Source organism: Mytilus edulis, chromosome 8 (assembly GCF_963676685.1).
Source record: "Mytilus edulis chromosome 8, xbMytEdul2.2, whole genome shotgun sequence".
In the NCBI taxonomy this organism is placed as follows: Eukaryota; Metazoa; Mollusca; class Bivalvia; order Mytilida; family Mytilidae; genus Mytilus; species Mytilus edulis.
The window spans coordinates 44,370,727-44,390,743 of NC_092351.1; the positions used below are offsets into that span (position 1 = coordinate 44,370,727).

Sequence of the window (20,017 nt, forward strand, 5' to 3'; positions counted from 1 at the left end):
ATTTTTACAAACGAAACCTTGGTTTTTTACATTAGCGCTTTAAATACAGGAGGTCACATGGTCAACGTTGAGAGACATAGTAGGATGTCTAGAAATATTCAACGCACTGATCATAGCTTCTTTAAAGGGGTTTTTAAAAGTGAAAACTTGGTTCCAACTATTGCTTGCGCATGGTTTGTAGCGTTATTATTCTCTGGCGTGATTATAAGTCTTGAAGATCCCAAAATATGGAGCGAAACTTGCAATGAAAGATGGATTCATTTAAATACGACAGGTAACTATTTTGACTATCATACTTTGTTTTACTTTTGATAAAGTGTTACCACCATAGACTCACGCTCTTTCGGAATTTATTCGAACGATTTTTTTTGTGAAATATAATGCTGAAAATATAAAATAAAATTAAGCATCATCATGACAAAATATTTAAAAAAAATCTGTTTAACAATTGCAATTTTCCTGCTGGACATGCCGACTTTCATACATGTCGATTTATAAATGATGTGAAATAATAGCTATATGTATCATACACATTTAATACCTGACTAAATTATCCTATATTAACCTGGATATTAATTGAAATAGTATGTACATTCTTCCTATAACTTTAACTTGATATCTTTCTTTTTTGAAGTAAAGTATGCCTATAATTGCATATTATGTAGTATGCCCGTGTTTTTATCACCCTATTAGCTTTCAATATACACAAACACTTGTATGTTTTATTTGAGCATCCCTGAGAAGTCTTTTGAAGACAAAACGCGCGTCTTTCCTACAAAATTTTCATTACAAATTTTGTTGATGGAATTCACAACTACATAAAGTATCTTTATAAATGATCAAATCATGAATTTAAAAATGCAATTTAAATCAATTAATGAGTTTTGATGTATACACAGCTCGTATAATACTGTTTCCTTGAAAACAGTGGCAGGTCGAATTTAGGAGAGGCTATTTGCGCTCCTCACTAAACGAAAAATACACCATTTGTACCTTAATCGCATCAAATATTCTTACGATTGTGAAACAAGTTACCTTAAGTTCGAGTTTTCTACTATAAAAATGATTTTACAGAAGGTGAACATACAAACCAAATAAATTTTACCATTAAACAATGTTCTCAAGATCATATATATCAAGATTCTATCATTTAATTTCCCATCTTCTTACAACATTTAATTTTAGAATTAAAGAATGATTTGCATGCCAATGTTTATGGAGAACACATCGCCGTGAAGACCGTTGTGAATCACCTCAATGCTCATTTATTAAATGAAAACCCGTCCAAAGCCTTGGCTTTCTCCTTCCATGGCGGACCAGGAACTGGAAAGACTTTGATCACCAAAATATTAGTTAATCAGTTGTACAAAGAAGGTTTTAAAAGTCAGTTTGTACATATGGTTGTAGCTTCTAGAGATTTTCCTAACGAAAAGGATACAGATACATATAAGGTGTAGTACAATTCGATTGGATTTTTCAATATAGCTTAATTGGTGAAGTAAGCGATTATGATATCTATATAGAATATAACATTTTTCGTTCAAAACTAGTTTTCCTGTTATCAAGTGTGACGACGATAAAAGATAACAAAAAACATTTGGGCTTTAAATCACGTCCCAATTTTACGATGACGGTGTTTATTAAGCGCGAAAATTTATAATGAATGAATATTTGAATATCATTCATGTATATTGCTATTTATGGACAGACAGTTTTATAAGAACTTATGCTACATCATGTCGATACTGTTTATTTATATTTTGGCTTTTTATAAGGTCATGCGTTTTGTACGTCCTTACATTGATAATTTTTTATGTGTTCTGATTGATACTTTGAATTGAGAGAATCAGATTAATCTAATAGTTCTAATTGGCTATGAAGTAGATTTCAGAAATTCAAGTACTCATTTTTCTGTACTTGTTTTTATGTGCATGTAGCCAGATTTTGTGCCTCGTACCGATTTTTGTGGTTAGGTTTTGGTGTTTGTTCATAGCTTGTGCTTTTACGCCATTGTCCCAGGTTATGCGCCAGCAAACATATTCAACCCTGTCGCATTCTCTATGTAACTGTCCAAGGCCAGGGACTTGTCATTTAGTGGTTGTCGTTTATTGTTGTATGTCAAATTTACTTTACCATGTTTACTTTAATGTTTTGTACATAAATCTGGTCGTTAAATAGTTTTCCCTTTTGAATTGTTTAACAAGTGGATTTCTTAGATTTTTGTAGCTTACTATGTGATATGGGGTTTGCTTATCGTTGAAGGCAATTTATATGTCTTTAGCTGTTTACTTCTTTGTAATTTGTAATCGTAGGCATAGGTTTTCAAATTAGTAATCATATCACGTCATCTGATTTTTATATTACACCCGTGCATATAAAAAAAAATGACTGTATTGCAGATTAAACTTAGAAATTTAATCGAAGACAAAGTGAAACAATGTGGACAATCCATGTTTATATTTGACGAAGTGGATAAGCTATCACCTGAGTTATTAAACATATTAAAACCTTATCTGGACCACCACGAACACATTGATAACAACGTTTATAGAAAATCCATATTCATTTTCTTGAGGTAATTTATCTTATACGTTTTGTAGTATAGCGAAATATAGACATTTTGTGATAAGCTTTCATAATGGTTTTAACATTATCGTTAATGCTTTTTAGATAATTCAGTATGATGTTGATGTGTTTACAGTTAAAAAAAAACAAAAAACACTGAACAGTCTAAATATACAGTGAACATAATAGTGTCTAAACGGGATAAAACTGAAAAATGACTGAACGACTAAAAATTACTAAATTATTCATTTTCAGCATTGAAAGAGATATTTTGATCAAACCGCAGTTATCTTTAACTAGAAAACCTTTTTTGGATTTGTGTTTGGGTTTTTTTCTAGAATCTGGAGTAGACATGTTACGTTCTGAATATATATTGTCTGTCCTGTTGCACGAGCTCGCGCGGTTCCAGCGCCACAATTATATGTTGATCGTTTTCAATATGCAATACGTATATCTTTTCTTATGATATTTTTAACGTAAAAATGTAACAAATTTAAGCTTACCATGTTTAAACATGAACGATGGACACATTTTGTCAATACTTTTAACTGAGATCTCCCTCGATTTTTTGAGAGATTTGTAATGCTCAGTCGTTGTTTTTTCTATGTTGAATATAGGTTGTTGTCTTATAATTATAATCATGTTAGAACTCAAAGACAATCTATGATTTATTTTTTAGCAACACAGCTGGTCCCCTGTTGAACAAACACATGCTTGATTTCTGGCGTGACGGCAAGACTCGTGATGAAATTGATTTAAAGGATCTGGAAAATATAATTGCTAACTCTTCTATCAATTCTGAAGGAAGTGAGTAAACCTTAATTGGTACAACTGCTATTTAAAAAAAAATCCTGTTGAATTTAACATAATTATACGCTTAATACAAACAGCATGCTGACCATAGTTGACTGTCGACAAACTTATATAATGAGTATTAAACGATGCCTTAATTAAATATGGTAGTTACTGGGTACTTGAGATTTAATTTTCTGAATAATTACAAGGATCAAAAAGAAACGTATTCTTACTATAAAATGAGCTATTCACAATATCCTTGATTATTGTTTTAATCGGTTAAAACATTATTCTTTTGTATTACAATTAAAACATAGGTAAAGATTGCTGTCAAACAGTAATGCATATTTACAGTACTACATTCTATCGATATTTCATATGTTTGTATTGCACAAGAATATATGATCTTCTGATTGTTTTGACCCAGGCATTTACACTTAATCCATTGAATGTGTACTGATTGATACTGTAAACTTAGATATACGATGTTTACTAGTGTTTATTGGTTTTAACTGCAAGTACTCTAATGTTTCTTAAGTTTGTTTTGTGTGAGTGTATGTGTATGAATCTGGTGAATCAACATTTTGTAACCTGAGTTTTATTGTTTTTATGTTCTTATGTTGTGCTGTTACACCACTAGTCATTTGATTGAGGAGATTTCGGTGCCCACAAACATAATGCACCCCTCAAATAGTTTTTTTTTACAAATAGATAGGAACTATTGTCGTAGGGCATATGATGTCCTATAAATGTTTAATGTTACGTCCTTGTGTATCTGGTGGATACTTGTCTCATTTAGCCATTATATCACATCTTTTGATGTATAAAGTTATGTATGTGTTTTAGTGTATTTGTGTATTTAGTCTGTTTTGTTTGTGTAAGTCCATTTAGAAGTGAATAGTAATTGAAGATAGATAAAAAAAAAAATCAGTTTGATATAATTTTGTCAAATCTGACCAGAAGTGGTTCTCTATGTTTTCTATTCAAGTACTAGTTTATTAGACCAAAACATAAAGAAAAGTAAAGGTACTGGAATTCAATATTGAGACTTATTTTGTCACAGTCTTTATCTCTAATTTCGATTTGATCAATGCCCTTTATTCTTAAATTTGACATATCTGTATAACTTTGGTTAGTTATCAACTTCTACACGTTGAGAGTATTCCAAATAATTTAATATGCCATTTTCTTTTAGGTGGATATTATAAGAGTGATCTTATATTACATCATCTTATCACAGCATTTATCCCATTTCTACCTATCGAAAAAGAGCATGTGGTGTATTGCATCAAACATCACCTGGTAGCGAAAGGTCATTATGACACTCCGATTAATAAAATTGAAGAAATTGCTCAGCAACTCCAGTTTTATCCAAATGAAACAAACAAAATGTTCTCAACGACAGGTTGCAAAAGGGTAGAAGAGAAAGTTGATTATATAATGGGAGAGGTACGTACTGAAACCCGGACCGGACCGGACTCCGGACCCGGACTTTGGTATGAAACCCGGACCCGGACCAGGACCGGACGCCGGACCCGGACCAAATGCCGGACTGGGTAAAAATTATGAATTTTCTTAGAATCACCTTTTCTTTTTTTAATCAGGAAAAGGAAGATAATTTTTGAGAACTGTAACACAGTACATTATAATAATGATAAGATAATCAAATTTTGCTCTTACTCTTGTATAGTCTAGAAGAGAAGACAAGCATGCAAGTTAGCCTTGCAATGATTCTGTATCTTCAATTTACAGTTGTGCAATTACTTTAAAAAAAATTATACATACAGTATGAATGTTTACAAATGACTTTAAAAAACATGGAATTATTTTTTTATAAATCAAAGGGAGAAAGTGGATTTTCTTAGAATCATTTTTTCCGTTTTTTATTAAAATTATTCAGAAGGAAGTTAATTTTGGCAGGAATAAACAAGATGCATTACATGTATAATAATTATGAAAATTAATTAAACCTGTATAACCGGCCCCATATACTGATATATACCGTGACAGTAGTTTATATGGACAGCAGTGACGCGATGCATGAACACGCATTACGTAATTGTGTACTATATGTGTTTTAAAGTCCGACAGGAAATCACTAGAATACCTGGTCTGGAGTTTATTTCTGTATTGCTGTTTATATAAGTCCGGGGTTATTTCAGGTCAAGGGCCGGACTCACCTTGGTTTTTTTTTTGTCTTTCTCTTATGAACTGCTTTTGTAACTTTTCCCCCGTTATAATCAAATTATTAAAAGGGTCAATGAATAAACATGAAAAACATCTCTTCGTCAAATAATGTCAGCAGTTTTGTATCATTGTCCTAAATGGCATATTTTGCAATTACACCTAGTCCGGGGTCATGTAAGGTCACTAACACATGGCATTATTACGAAGGTAAAAAGTTCCAACGGGCATATCCAGGAAAAGGTCATTGGGTCTTGTCATACAAGTCAGTTGACAGTCAATCAGTATACCTTATTGACAGTATGTGAAGTTCACGGGAGGCCTTGTCGCCATCCTTGCAAATACAACTTGCAGCAGTGTACGGTCACACGGATAAGCTGCTCAATATCAACATGCCATATATTCAGCAGCAAAGAAACAGCGTTGACTGTGGTGTTATGTGTATTGCATTCTTGGTGGAGTTTTGTCAAAAAGGACACCAAGGTGTCTTATCTGCTAACTTCGATCTAAGCCAAATTCGCTCTCACTTGTTGCGCTGTTTTGGGAAAGGTGATATTACATCTTTTCCGCAAATATCACATAAACTTCGGTCTAATGTAAGATGCCAAGACATAAGACTGAGACTGCACTGCATTTGTAACATGCCAGAGGTATTCAGTGACATGATAAAGTGCGACCGATGTGCATTATGGTTCCACAAGAAGTGTTTTAGTCTCGATCATACGATGGACAGCAGTTGGTTCTGTGTTGGTTGCAGCAATTAGACTTTGTATAGACACTGATCCGTGTTCAATAATAGAATAGTAGAACATTTTATTTGCAATTTACTGCAATTTCAATCACAGTTGTCCCGCATAAAAAATGTGTCATTGTAATTATTGATTCATATTCAATATTTTATTAGATTTTCTTCGGCATGTAGATGTACAATTATATACTTAGCTTAAATGATCGAAACAAACGGTCCCGACTTTAATTTTAATAGAATAAAACATTTCAAACACTTACTGCCGCCTGAACACTGTTCCCTAAAATCAGGTTTATAGTTCAAATATGGAGAGTCTCAGTTTCACGTCCTTTTGAAAATAGAGGGTCCTTGTATATATTAGAAAAATTATTCACGAAGTTAAAGGGAGAAGGAAAAACCATTATTCGAATGAAAATACACAACACTGTGCCTTAAAAATAACGGTAAAAAGACGATCAACCTTCCAAAAGTAACGATTATATGTAGCAGGAATTGTAACATGTACACGATACCACATCCTATAACATACGATACATGAAAACCAACCAAACACATATTAATACAACTCAACCGAAGTTAAGGAATGTTATGAAAGGTAGTACATGCTGAATAAGTGTATGGGCACACGATGATAAGTCATTGCCACATGAAAAATTGAGAATATCATACAGTATATATGTATTGCATCAAGTCTTAATGTGCTATAAATAAAGACCTGTATTTATACAGCACAACAAATTAACAAATTAACAAACTATAAAACTTAGTTGCAATTGGCTGAACTATTATGTGACAACATTCAAATGTCTTTTTGAAATATTTAGGATGGCCCTGAAAAGGGCCGTTGAGTATGAAAGTATATACTTTAAGAATTTCTCTCTGGTGACCTATCTCCCTGTAAGTTGTCTAAGTCCGTGCAGAATGCACACCCCTTTTCAAAGAAATTTGTTTTGCATGAACACATGAAGAGACATTAATTGTCGAAATCAGGAATTATTGTGTACTTTTTTCCACCTTTTGTTTGCGATATACCATGTTGTTCGCAAGTTTATGCTTTCTGTTAGATATTAAAGTTTAATGATGTTTTTGAGCATCCAACCCCTCTAATCTCGGACAGAGATGGTATAGCACAACAAAAGAAAAAACTATAAAACTTAGTTGCAATTGGATAAACTCATCCATTTTGTTACATCCCGTTGTCCGTTTATTTTGATAGGCGCCAATGGAAGTCAGCAGGGTTTAAGCATATCAAATGTTCGACCTGTTAGGCAAAGGCGTTTTGTTAAAATATACTTTATCACTATTCGGTAATTTAGAAAATGTTGTTTTTTTTAAACAAGAATTTTGTTTTGCATGTTCACGTATAGAAAATGAGATTTTTATCCAACAAAATCATAGGTTTTTAAATTTACTTACAAGCAACAAGACGTCAATTAGCAAAATGATTAGCTAAAACAAAGATAAAATCGTTTCCTTTCGTTAAAGCCAACAAAAAAATGGACGAAATTCTTTATTCCCAAAAGTAGTTGACGAATATTTTTTGTTTATCCTGAACAGATTTTTTTAAAACATGTGATTTTGAAACTGAGGAGTGAACATTCTTATGTTAAACTTAAAGTTGTGTATTATATTATGTAATTTCTTGCGACTTTTTATGAAATTCTTTAATAAAAAACATCTTCTTTGAGTAATTTATAATTTTTAAACCTGACCGTCAATAAATGTTAATTGCATTAAAGATCATTAAATAGGTAAAAATAATTCAGTCCGGGTCCGGTATCCAGTCCGGGTCCAGCGTCCGGTCCGGGTCCGGGTCCGGGTTCCATACATAAGTCCGGGTCCGGAGTCCGGTCCGGTCCGGGTTTCAGTGCGTACCAATGGGAGAAGGAGATCAACGCTGATGTATTGAAATGAACACAAAGTGAAAATATAATAATCAAGAATTTTTCATTTTTTCCTTTTGTTATAGACCACTACTTACTCGAAGATTTAGCTTAACTTTTAAAAGACTTTAAAGTGTGATGAATATTATCTTTTTATTACGTACAGATTCCGTTCTGTGTGTGAACAAAAAGTGTTGATGCCTGCATAATAGCTTCTTTCTGTATTTAGAATGAATAAAAACTGTTATGGAACAGCTGATCTGTCTGTTAAATATATCTATAAAACATTAATACAACAAGAATGTATCCATAGTACACGGATGCCTCACAACCACTATCATTGTCTATGTTCAGTTTGCCGTGACATTGATGGTCAAAACTCTAATCTGGCATTTAAATTAGAAAGATTATACCATACAGAACATGTGTACATTTTTGTATTTTGTTTCAAGTTCAACTTTATCAAAACCTTTCTTGCCCAAACATTTAAACTAACAACTTCAACCTGAAACAGGATAGATAGACGGACGGTAAATCGAATGGACGTATATACGAAGAAAGGCGCAGACCGAAATACATAAAACCCAGGTTCTGGACATAATCTATAAAAAAAATTCTTAGAAACTATAATTTCAACTAAACTAGTTCAGAAAGAGTGTATAGACTTATTAGACATTAGCATGAAACAAGTAGTTCAGGGATAAAATTAACGAACTTAAAAAAAGAACGTAAAATGATATGTGTTCATAATTATAGGTCGCTTAGGTAAACGTTTAGCATCATCAGCTTAAAAGGCTGCGCATTTTACATGACTTTTAACATAGTTTTCTAATAAATTTGAAATTATTCAGAAACCGAGGGTCCAACCCTCTAAGGCAAACTTAGATGAATTGGCCATGCTTTTAAGGTTACTTTTGGTCATAACGATGCCAATGTTTCTAGGTACAATTGTATTTATTCATTCTAGGCTTTCTAAACATCTCAAGTGCTTTGATTTGAGCGTTCCTGTTGGGGATAATAAAAATATGAAATTGCATTGGATGCACAAAACTTATATATTGTATTATTATTCCCACAGATTGTGATGCTCCACAATACTGATTTTTTATTCTTGCGTACAAAATCACAAAGGAACATTGTAATTGGCAGCGTGACCAGAAATAATAAGTGGAGGATGCTATAAAACCTATGTTATAAACACACAATGCACAGTTAAGCACATGTATAATGTGTTTCGGTAAAAGAAAACAAATGTACTTACGTTTGCAACAACAATTAAAAATTTTACAAAATTCAAATAAACGATACAAATGATCATTTAATCAAGTCAACAAATGACAAACAAAGGCAAACAAAGGCACTTTACATATACAGAAAAAAATAGTTAATCTATTCTACCAATGAAAGTTCAATAAACAAATCATTACAGTTGCTTCCATCATCAATTACTACTTGTGAAATCCTAAAGTCATATCTAATAGAACTCCAAAAAGAAGAAGCATATCTTAAATTCAACCTTTATTTACTAATTAACTACACTGTTATAGGACTTTTAAAATATGATGAAAACTGCATATGCAATATAAAAGTGTCAACTCGGCCAATACAGAATAACTCAGCCAATATAGATTTTTCTGTATTAGCCGAGTTCTGATCCGGCAAATGCAGGATTACGGAACATCTCTAGTTTTTAGATTGATACCGATAAACATATGATAACTCTGTAGTTAATTAATAAAGAAACTAATACGTGTATTTCTGTATTGGCCTTTTTATTGGTCCTCATCCAGCTTTATAAGCCTCGGTTTCGATTCAGTCCAATACAGCATGCCTCGGACCAATAAAAAGGTTAATACAGAAATACTCACTTAATAATACATGTATCATAGTATTGACCAGTACTGGTCATTTTAACGATGTCTATACAAATTATCAAACTTATCTCGGCCGTTGCTGATGTCACGTGACTTTATAGCAAATCATTTTACATTTACGATGTGTTCTTCAAAACTTCATGTTCAGATTTAACAGAAAAATCGTTTTTATGAAAATTTATACAATTTGTCATTGCAAAATGTTGTTTTTTAAAAGATTTCTCAGATCGTTTTTTGTATATTGATCTTTGAACTTTGAGGTATTTGTCCGTTGAATTTTCAGTATCCGCCATCTTGTTTGATATGGAAACCATTTTACACAACTAGGATGTTCTTTAAAACGATACGTCTAAGTTTTATAATTCATCATTCTTTCAAAATCTTTTTGTCATCGTAAATGGCTATTAATCAGATTTTATATTAACAACTAATAAGTATTATATAATTACAATGAACTGTGAAATACGCAAAAAAACTACTAGCATATCGTATAACAGAGATACGAAACTATGTTTATTGTTGGGGGGGGGGGGGGTAGCTTTAAACAGGCGGCTTAGAAATCAGTTGAAATCAATAGAGACGAGTCCCGCTAGTATAGAAAGTCCCTGTATTGCCATAATTAAAAGAATTAGAAGTAATAATATTCAAATAAACTCATCATAGATACATTTTTGTACCAGGATTGAAAACCACAACAAATAAGTAATTATATAATATTCAAGTGAAGGATAACTTAATTGACATTGAATTCTTTTATAAACAAGAACAAAACATTGGATAAAAAACGATAGTATACTACAATAAAAAACAAAACGTAGTAAAACGAGGGTATTGTAGAATAGACATAACATATAAAATATACAAATAATAAAGCTTATATTGCAGCATGAATTACACTCCTTAAGTTCAAACTGTGGCAAAAAAATTTGGACAAATAACATCAAGTATATTGTATATCCCAATTGTGTTATTCCTAGAACTCAAATGCAGGTGTTGCCTGAAGAGGTATAATGTTCAAAAAAGGGACAGCGATAAAAATAACCGACACAAGTGCCGACGATTTCATTGTTGATTATATCCATTCGTCTTTAACATGACCTTTTAAATCTAGTTGTTAAGAATAGAACAAGGTATTTAAAAGAGTAAAAATAACCGTAGATCAATTTTTTGGAAATTTATCAAAACGAAATCTCGGTTTTTCCCATTGGCGCTTTGGAAACAGGAAGTTGAAATTTGAAGTTGTAATAGAAGGATGTTTAGAAATAATCAACCTACTCTTCAAAACAACTCTCAAGTATTCCTTGGAAGTGAATGCTTAGTTATAATTTTAACGAGCATAGGCTTTTCAACGTTATTTTTCACTTGTTGGATCCTAAGTATTTCCGTTCACAACATATATAACGAAAATTGCAATGAAAGATGGATTCATTTAGATACGACAGGTAACTGTTTTGATTACCTTACATAATTGTTTTTCTTATAAAGTGTTACTAACATAGAAGCATTTTTTTACAACTTATTCCATTAAAGTTGTTTGTGAAATATCAGTTCGAGAGGATAGCAAGTTTGGCATCATCATGACAAATTATTGTAAAGAAAACATTTGAAGTGACAATGACAATTTTCCTGCTGGACTTGCCGATTTTCATGTAAAAACTATGTAGATTTATAAAAGATGTAAAATAATCGCTATGTGTATCTCACGAAAATTGTATACCTAACTGAATTTTCAAAATGACATTGTACATTCTTTCTATAACTTTCATTTTTTAATGTATACCAAATTTTTCTTATTATACATTTGTTATATCAATACATTTGATTGCAAAATAACATGCGTGTGGTTTTTTTTTCCACCTAAAAAGATTGTTACATACACAAAAACTTGTATCTTTGCATCGAGCGTTCCGTATAATTGTTAGACGAAACACGGGTCTGGCCATGGTGTACAAAATTTTATTTCTGGTACCTTTGACAATGCACAACGTTTTACAGTTTGGCACTTACACTGTTTAACTTTTCTTTGGATTGACTATGCAGATGTTGTGTAAATTAAGTACGCAACTTATTAAAACTGGTTGACATCTACATAAAGTATCGACGTACATATCTTCATGAAATATTTAAACATGAAATCGTTTCTCTTAAAATGCACTATCAATTTTAATGTATACACAAAACAAATGTCTTCAATATTGCTCCTTGCAGGCGATGGGGCTGCAGTCCCCTCTAAATGGAGATATATACCGTTTTTATCTTTTTACGCACCAAAAGGTCTTGGTGTTGTGATTCCTATTACCTTAAATCCTAGTTTTCTGCACTGAAAACGAACTCAGTTTTACAGAAGATAACCATCTTCTTAATTACAACATTTAATTCCAGAATTAAAGAATGTATTGCATGCCAATGTTTATGGAGAACACATCGCCGTGAAGACAGTTGTGAATCACCTTAATGCTCATTTTATGAATGAAAATCCGTCAAAAGCCTTGGCGTTCTCCTTCCATGGTGGACCAGGAACAGGAAAGACTTTGATCACCAAAATATTAGTGAACCATTTGTACAAAAAAGGCTTTAAAAGTCAGTTTGTTAATATGGTTGTAGCTACTAGAGATTTTCCTCACAAACAGACAACAGGAAATGCTAAGGTGAAGTACAATTCGGTTCTATTTTCCAATCTAATTTAATTGGTGAAATAAGTGATAAGATAGTCATAAGATGAATATAGCATAAACTATATTTCGTTTTAAACTAGTTTTCTTTTTATCGAGTATGACGAAGATAGAAGGTATCAACAAACAGTTTGGATGTTGTTCTCCTAAACAAATGAATATAACATCCCAATTTTACGATAATGGTGTTATAAAGCGCATAAATTTAGATATGATCCATATAAACTACTTAATTCTTTGACTAACATTATAATCAAAGGTTGTCAATTTAATACCTTAGTCAAATCTTTAAATTTCGTTTTATTGGTACTTACATTGATTATGTTTAAAAAAAAATGTTTTTGTGTTTAATATGTTGGATGTGTTCTGATTGCTACTATATAATGAAATTTGATGCGACTGTCATACAAGTTAAAGGTTTAGCTAGCTATTAAACCAGGTTTAATCTGCCATTTTCTACATCAGAAAATGTCTGTACCAAGTCAGGAATATGACGGTTGTTATCTTTTTGTTTGATGTGTTTGAGCTTTTGATTTTGCCATTTAATTAGGATCATTTGGTTTTGAATTTCCTCGGAGTTCAGTCTTTTTTTAATTGAGAAACCATGATTAATCTAATAGTTATGCTTGGCTTTCTACAAAATAGTAACTGCAGTATTCTTTTGACGTACTTTTATGTAAGTAGGTTGTGTGTCGCGTACTAATTTGTGTAGTTCGGTCAATTGTTATTGGTTATTAGTATGTGTACATTTCTTGTGCTTTCCTCCATTGTCCCAGGTTAGGAAAGAATTTGGCACAAGTAATTAATCAAGCAATAATGTTTTACCCTGCCACATTATGTATGTAAATGTCCAAGGTCAGTGACTTGTAATTCAGTGGTGGTCGTTTGATTTACATATCATATTTACTTTCTTTAATATTTCGTACTTCAATCATGCCGATAACTGATTTTCTATTTTGAATTGTTTCATAACTGTGATTTATTCGCTTTTTATAGTTTACTACGCGATATGGGTATTCACAGCGTTGACGGCCACTTGGAAACCTATATGTGTTAACCTCTATGTCATTTTGTCTCCGGTAGAAATGTTCCCATTTGCAATCATACCACGTCATCTGATTATTAGCTCACAAGGGCCAGTAGGGCCCCGTGTGAGCTTATGTCATCACTTGGCGTCCGTCGTCGTCAGTCGTCGTTGTCTGTCGTCGTAAATTATCTCTGCAACTACTGGGCCAAATACCTTCAAATTTAAACTAAATGTTTCTTACGGTATCTGGTAAATAAATTGTATCCGCAGTTTTGATCGATCGACAAAAATTTTAAAGCAAATCTGCTTAGAGAAAATTGTTCAATCGGTCAAGATCTATTAGCCCTGATTTTTTTCAGACGAATCGAACAACCCCATTGGTTGTTTGCTGCCACTAAATTTGTAGTTTTAAGGAATTTTTGCAGTTTTTTGTTATTATCTTGGACATTATTATAGATAGATATTTACTGTTTCCAGCAATGATATTTAACAAAGTAAGATCTAGATAAAAGTTGTATGACCAAAATTGTCAATTGACCCCTGAAAGACAATTTTACAATATTTGTTCATCAAGTTTAAATACATTTAAAAATCTTCTCCTCTGACACTATTGTGACTAATTCTTCTTAACTTTAAATGAATATTCCTTCAATAATCTAGTTTATGAATTGTATCCGATTTTTTTTAACAATCAACAAATATTGCTGCCATGGCTAAAAGTAGAACATCGGGGTCAAATGCAGTTTTTGGCTTATACCTTAGAAACTAAAGCATTTAGATCAAATCTGACATAGGGGGTAAAATTGTCCAAAAGGTCAAAATCAATCAGCCCTCAAATTTTCAGACAAACCGAACAACTCCTTGGGTTACTGTCACTTAATGGGTTATTTTAAGGAAATTTTACAGTTTTGGTTATTATCTTGAATAGTATTGAAGATAAAGATAAACTGTGAACAGCAAAAATCTTCAGGAAAGTAAGATCTACAAAAACATTTATGACCAAAATTGTCAATTGAACACATGGGAAGTTATTGTCCTTTAAGGACAATTCAACACACGTTGTTTATGATTTTTTTAAATTTCAAAAATCTTCCCAAATGAATCAAGTATAAAATTTGTATTTTATTTCCTTGTACGTCAAGAAACATAGACACTAGTTATATGGATAAAATGAAACATATGGGTTCAATGCATTTATTTGCTTTTGAGGAAAATATGACAGATACAATGAACATTTAAATGACATTTTTAAGCCACTCATAAATATTGAAAAGCGAAAATAATTATTGATGAAAGATTAAAGCAAAAAATAACAGGTGATCGATTCAGACTCTTGAAAGCCTCTTGTTATATTACACCCGTTTGTATCAAGATAAAACGTTTGACTGTTTTGCAGGTAAAACTTAAAAAGTTAATAGAAGACAAAATAAAACGATGTGAGCAATCAATCTTTATATTTGACGAAGCGGATAAACTATCACCTGATCTTTTAAACATATTAAAACCATATCTGGATCACCACGAGCACATTGACAACATCGTTTATAGAAAAGCCATCTTCATTTTCTTGAGGTAATTTATTTTAAACATTTTGCTTAACAGCGAACAATTCAGTTTGATGTTTATGTGTACAGTCAAATCAAAACCATCCAACAGTCTGCAGATAGAGTGAACATAACACTGTGTCTAAACATATCTGAATTTACCACAGAATATAAAATTGAAAATGACTGAAATATTACCAAAATATCTATTGTTCAGATCACAATGTACATGTAGTGAAAAATTTGTTATCTAGAGAATTCCCTTCGGGATTGCATTGGTTTTCTGGAATCTAGAATACACATGATACGTTAATAATGTATATTGTCTGTCCTGATGCACGAGCTCGAGTGGATTCAGCGTCTCAATTTTATAATTATTGTTTTCAATATGCACTGCGTATGTATTTTCTATAGATAGTTTCAACGTTACGATGTCACCAAAAACTTAAGGTTACCAAAGGTTAAACAAAAAAGATGGACACTTTTTGTAAATACTTTTTTGCAAAATAACTGAGACCTCCTTCGGTTTTTCCTTAGATTCGTGGTGCTCATTAGTTTGCGTTTTTATTTTTGATATAGGTTGTGTCTTATAACTTTAATCATTTCAAAACTCAAAGACAATCAATAATTTTTTTGTTTTAGTAACACAGCTGGCCCAATGTTGACCCAACACATGATTGATTTCTGGCGTGATGGCAAGACTCGTGATGAAATTAATTTAAAGGATTTGGAATATATAATTGCTAACTCTGCTGTTAATTCTGCAGGAAGTGAGTAAACTTAATGTGTACAATAAAGAAGGACACATTTGTGTTTTCTGTTGTTTTGCTTCGATTATATACAGGCGCCAATGTTCTTTTTAAAAACCTGTTGAATTAAACATGAACACTTTATACAGTGAGTTTAACAAAACAAACTAAATACACTAACACGTACACATACATAACTTAATACTTTATGGGGAGGGTTCAATATGTTTGTGTGCGCTAAAACCTCCCTTAAAAATGGATGAATGGTGTTACAGCACAATATAAAAACAAGAAATAAAGGAATATTTTGAAAAAAAGGTTGATTCACCAGATCCACACACTCACGCAAAACAAACTTAAAGACTCTAAGTGCCTTCCATAGAGTACTCACAGTGCAAACCAATACATACTAGTAAAGAATAGTATCAATCAGTACACGTTTGATGGATTAAGTGTAAAGCCAGGCGTCAACACAACTAGAAGATTATGCTTGTGCAGTTCAAAATTATAACATATCGAGAAAATGTAGTACCGATAATATCTATGGCTGCTTGCAGCAATCTTCACTTATGTCTGGATTGAATAACAAAATAATAATGTACTGATAATCAAGGATATTATGACTAGCTCGTTTTGAATTAAGAATAAGTTTTACAGAATCATTTCTTTACGTTCCATGTAATAATATGGATAATTAGATCTCTAGTACACAGTCAGTACCATATTTGATAAAGTGATATTTAAATACTCATTAAATTAGTTTCTCGAAGTCAATTAGGATTGAATAACAACTGAAGATAACTCAATTTAATCAGTCGTATATATTTTTTGATAAAATCTTATCAGAAGTGGTTCAGTGTGTGTTTTTCTATAGTACTAGCTATAGGTTTATTACAGTAACAAATAAGTAAATGTTAAGCAAAAATATATTAGTTTTCAATTTTAAGACTATTTTTGTTACAGTATTCATCTTTAATTTCGATATAATTAAAACAGTTTAAAAAGTGAATGTTTTCACTTTGATCTGAAATTGGTCACAAATGTATAACTTTGGTTCGTTTAAAACTTATACAAGTTGAAAGTAATTCAAAAATTTGAATATTACATTTTCTTTTAGGTGGATATTACAAGAGTGATCTTATATCCCATCATCTTATCACAGCATTTATTCCATTTCTACCTATTGAAAAAGAGCATGTGGTTCATTGCATTAAGCATCACCTAGTAGCGAAAGGGCATTATGACACTCCGATTAATAAAATTGAAGAAATTGCTCAGCAACTTCACTTTTACCCAAATGAAACAGACAAAGTGTTCTCATCGACAGGTTGCAAGAGGGTAGAAGAGAAAGTTGATTACATAATGGGAGAAAAAGATCAAAGCTGATGTATTCAAAAGTAACACAAAGTGAAACTATGATACATGAATTTTCCATGTTTTTCCTTTCGTTATAGACTTCTACCTACTCGATAGATAGCTTACTAGTAACTTAATAAAGACTTTAAAGAGAAAGGAATATTATCTATTTCTAATCTGTATAGATTCCGTTGGGTGTGTGAACAAAGAGTGTTATTTGGATAGCAGGAGAGCTTCTCTCTGTTTTTAGAATTAATAAAACTATTATGTAACATATATCTGTCTTTTGAATACATCTATACATTGAGAAAACAAAAAGTGTCCATAGTACACGGATGTGAACTTCAACTTCATAAAAAAACTACCTCGATTAGACGGGTGGGCAAACGGACGAATGAACGGACGTACGACGGACAAGACCGAAAAACACAATGCCCCTTATGATAAAAATAATATACTCAGTAGCTACAGTTCAACTAAACAGGGAACTAATCAATTCATTAGTTAAAAAAAGGGTTTATAGACTTTCAAAAATTAGAATGAAACAGTTGGCTCAGGGATAGAATAAACGAACTTAAAATAAAAGAACGTAAAAATGATATTTGTTCACAGTTATTGGTCGCTTAGATAAACTGTTAGCATCATCGACTTAAAAATCTGCGCTTTGTACATGTTGTATAAAATTCAAATATACGACACAAATGATCATTTATCCAAGTCAACAAATGACAAATAAAGGTATGTTTAATAAACCGCAAAATTGGTTGTTTCATCCTATCAATGAATTAACCATATGGGTACCAAGTCTGGAATATAACATTTGTGATCCATTCGTTTGATGTGTACGAGGTTTTGATGTTGCCATTTCATTAGTGATTTTCCGTTATGAATTTTCCTATGCGTTCGGTATTTTTTTTATTTTCCTTTTTTTCAATTAATTTCATAAAAATTTAATAAGCAGATCGCTCATTATTAATAACTACTTATGAAATTCTTCAGCCATATTCAATAGAACTTGCCACAAAAGGAACAAGTTTTAAAGGTGTAATACAACCAAAACATAGTATATTACTTCTGGATTAATATGAAAAAAGGGTAAACAAAAAACTCTTATATTTGTCAGTTTTGAGACATTAAAACTCTATACAACACTAATAGTACATTTAAACAAAATGATTGGACAAAAGGCAGCGCCTATACAAATCATTCATAGAAATTAAAGAAACAACAGACACGCCTTCATCTGCCTCATTGTTATACTTTTACCTCGATTTTGACATACGAAGTCATTTAAGTTTTAGAATCTATGACAAATAAGATGATTCAAATTTTGAGATTTTCAATTTCCAAACCTATGTAGCAAAGTACCAACTTCGCCTACATATGGGATACAAATTTCCGAAACCATTTGGTATTCAAGAGCTTTCAGTTGCTAATCAGACTTAAAAAGTTACCAGTTTTTGAGCAGAAAGTCGATGAACCAAGTGCATTTCAAAAAAAGTCTCGTCTTTTTTCTAATAGAGTTTAAAATTGGAAGATACCAAAACTTTGTTGGTAAATATTCCGTATCAAAATCACAAATGATAGTATTATACACGATGGTCTTCGCGAATAGCTTCTAGGTACTGACGTTGTTTATAATCTTAATAACGTAATATAGTATCCTTTAATGTGTCTTTGTTAATTATTACTTTTACTGTGTAGTCTATTTTTGGTAATATCCATTTGACGTGGCTCGGTACTTATACATCCAATCATTGTATTATTGTGCTATGGTAAAAAAAAATCCTGTCTTTCATATTTGCTAGTTTGCTTTTTCTATATGCCTTTTTGCTGTTCTTTTTTTACATATTTTATTTGTTTTTTATAGTGATTAATATCGTAACACAATATTGACTGCTCTACCCCTATATTGGCATTTTTAAAATTGAGAATGGAAATGGGGAATGTGTCAAAGAGACCACAACCCGACAATAGAACAGACAACAGCAGAAGGTCACCAACAGGTCTTCAATGCAGCGAGAAATTCCCGCACACGGAGGCGTCCTTCAGCTAAGCCCTAAACAAATATATATACTAGTTCAGTGATAATGAACGCCATACTAAACTCCAAATTATACACAAGAAACTAAAATTAACAAGAATGTGTCCTCAGTACACGAATGCCCCACTCGCACTATCATTTTCCATGTTCAGTGGACCGTGAAATTGGGGTAAAAACTCTAATTTCGCATTAAAATTAGAAAGATCATATCATAGGGGACATGTGTACTAAGTTTGAAGTCGATTGGACATAAACTTCATCAAAAACTACCTTGACCAAAAACTTTAACCTGAAGCGGGACAGACGGACGGACGAACGAACGGACAGACGGACGAACGAACGGACAGACGGACGCACAGACCAGAAAACATAATGCCCCTCAACTATCGTAGGTGGGGCATAAAAATAATAAAAGACTAACAAAGGCCAGAGGCTCCTGACTTGGGACAGGCGCAAAAATGCGTAGGGGTTAAACTTGTTTATGTCTATTTATTTTGTATCGCATCGTTGTCAATATAATGGAATTGTATGCAACTACCATACACGAGAAAGGTTAAGCTAGCTATAAAACTAGTT

General features: G+C 32.2%; 2 protein-coding genes across 3 annotated transcripts in view; both read left to right on the forward strand.

Moving 5' to 3' along the window:
* The window catches only part of LOC139485677 (torsin-1A-like), a 30,126-nt gene extending 12,453 nt beyond the window's left edge, over positions 1 to 17,673 (forward strand). The window contains exons 1-5 of one of the 2 annotated variants that reach the window (XM_071270310.1): positions 11,232 to 11,491; positions 12,432 to 12,697; positions 15,145 to 15,320; positions 15,935 to 16,062; positions 17,159 to 17,673. In XM_071270310.1, the coding sequence (XP_071126411.1) occupies positions 11,302 to 11,491; positions 12,432 to 12,697; positions 15,145 to 15,320; positions 15,935 to 16,062; positions 17,159 to 17,427 (1,029 nt within the window). In that variant the 5' untranslated portion in view covers positions 11,232 to 11,301 and the 3' untranslated portion in view covers positions 17,428 to 17,673. Of the gene's footprint in view, positions 1 to 11,231; positions 11,492 to 12,431; positions 12,698 to 15,144; positions 15,321 to 15,934; positions 16,063 to 17,158 lie in introns of those variants that run through there. The other variant, XM_071270311.1, reaches the window with a different exon arrangement.
* LOC139485676 (torsin-1A-like) lies at positions 53 to 5,136 on the forward strand. Its single transcript, XM_071270309.1, has 5 exons — positions 53 to 274; positions 1,186 to 1,451; positions 2,400 to 2,575; positions 3,245 to 3,372; positions 4,556 to 5,136. Exons 1-5 carry the CDS (start codon positions 58 to 60, stop codon positions 4,918 to 4,920), a joined length of 1,152 nt encoding a protein of 383 aa, XP_071126410.1. The 5' UTR covers positions 53 to 57; the 3' UTR covers positions 4,921 to 5,136.
* Positions 17,674 to 20,017: the final 2,344 nt, after the last annotated feature.

Bases quoted from the DNA above. Each gene is read 5' to 3' on its own strand.
- LOC139485676 (XM_071270309.1), top strand. From the start codon at position 58: ATGGTCAACGTTGAGAGACATAGTAGGATGTCTAGAAATATTCAACGC. The intron at 275-1,185 runs GTAACTATTTTG...ATTTAATTTTAG, and splicing joins GATTCATTTAAATACGACAG to AATTAAAGAATGATTTGCAT. The intron at 3,373-4,555 runs GTGAGTAAACCT...ATTTTCTTTTAG, and splicing joins TTCTATCAATTCTGAAGGAA to GTGGATATTATAAGAGTGAT.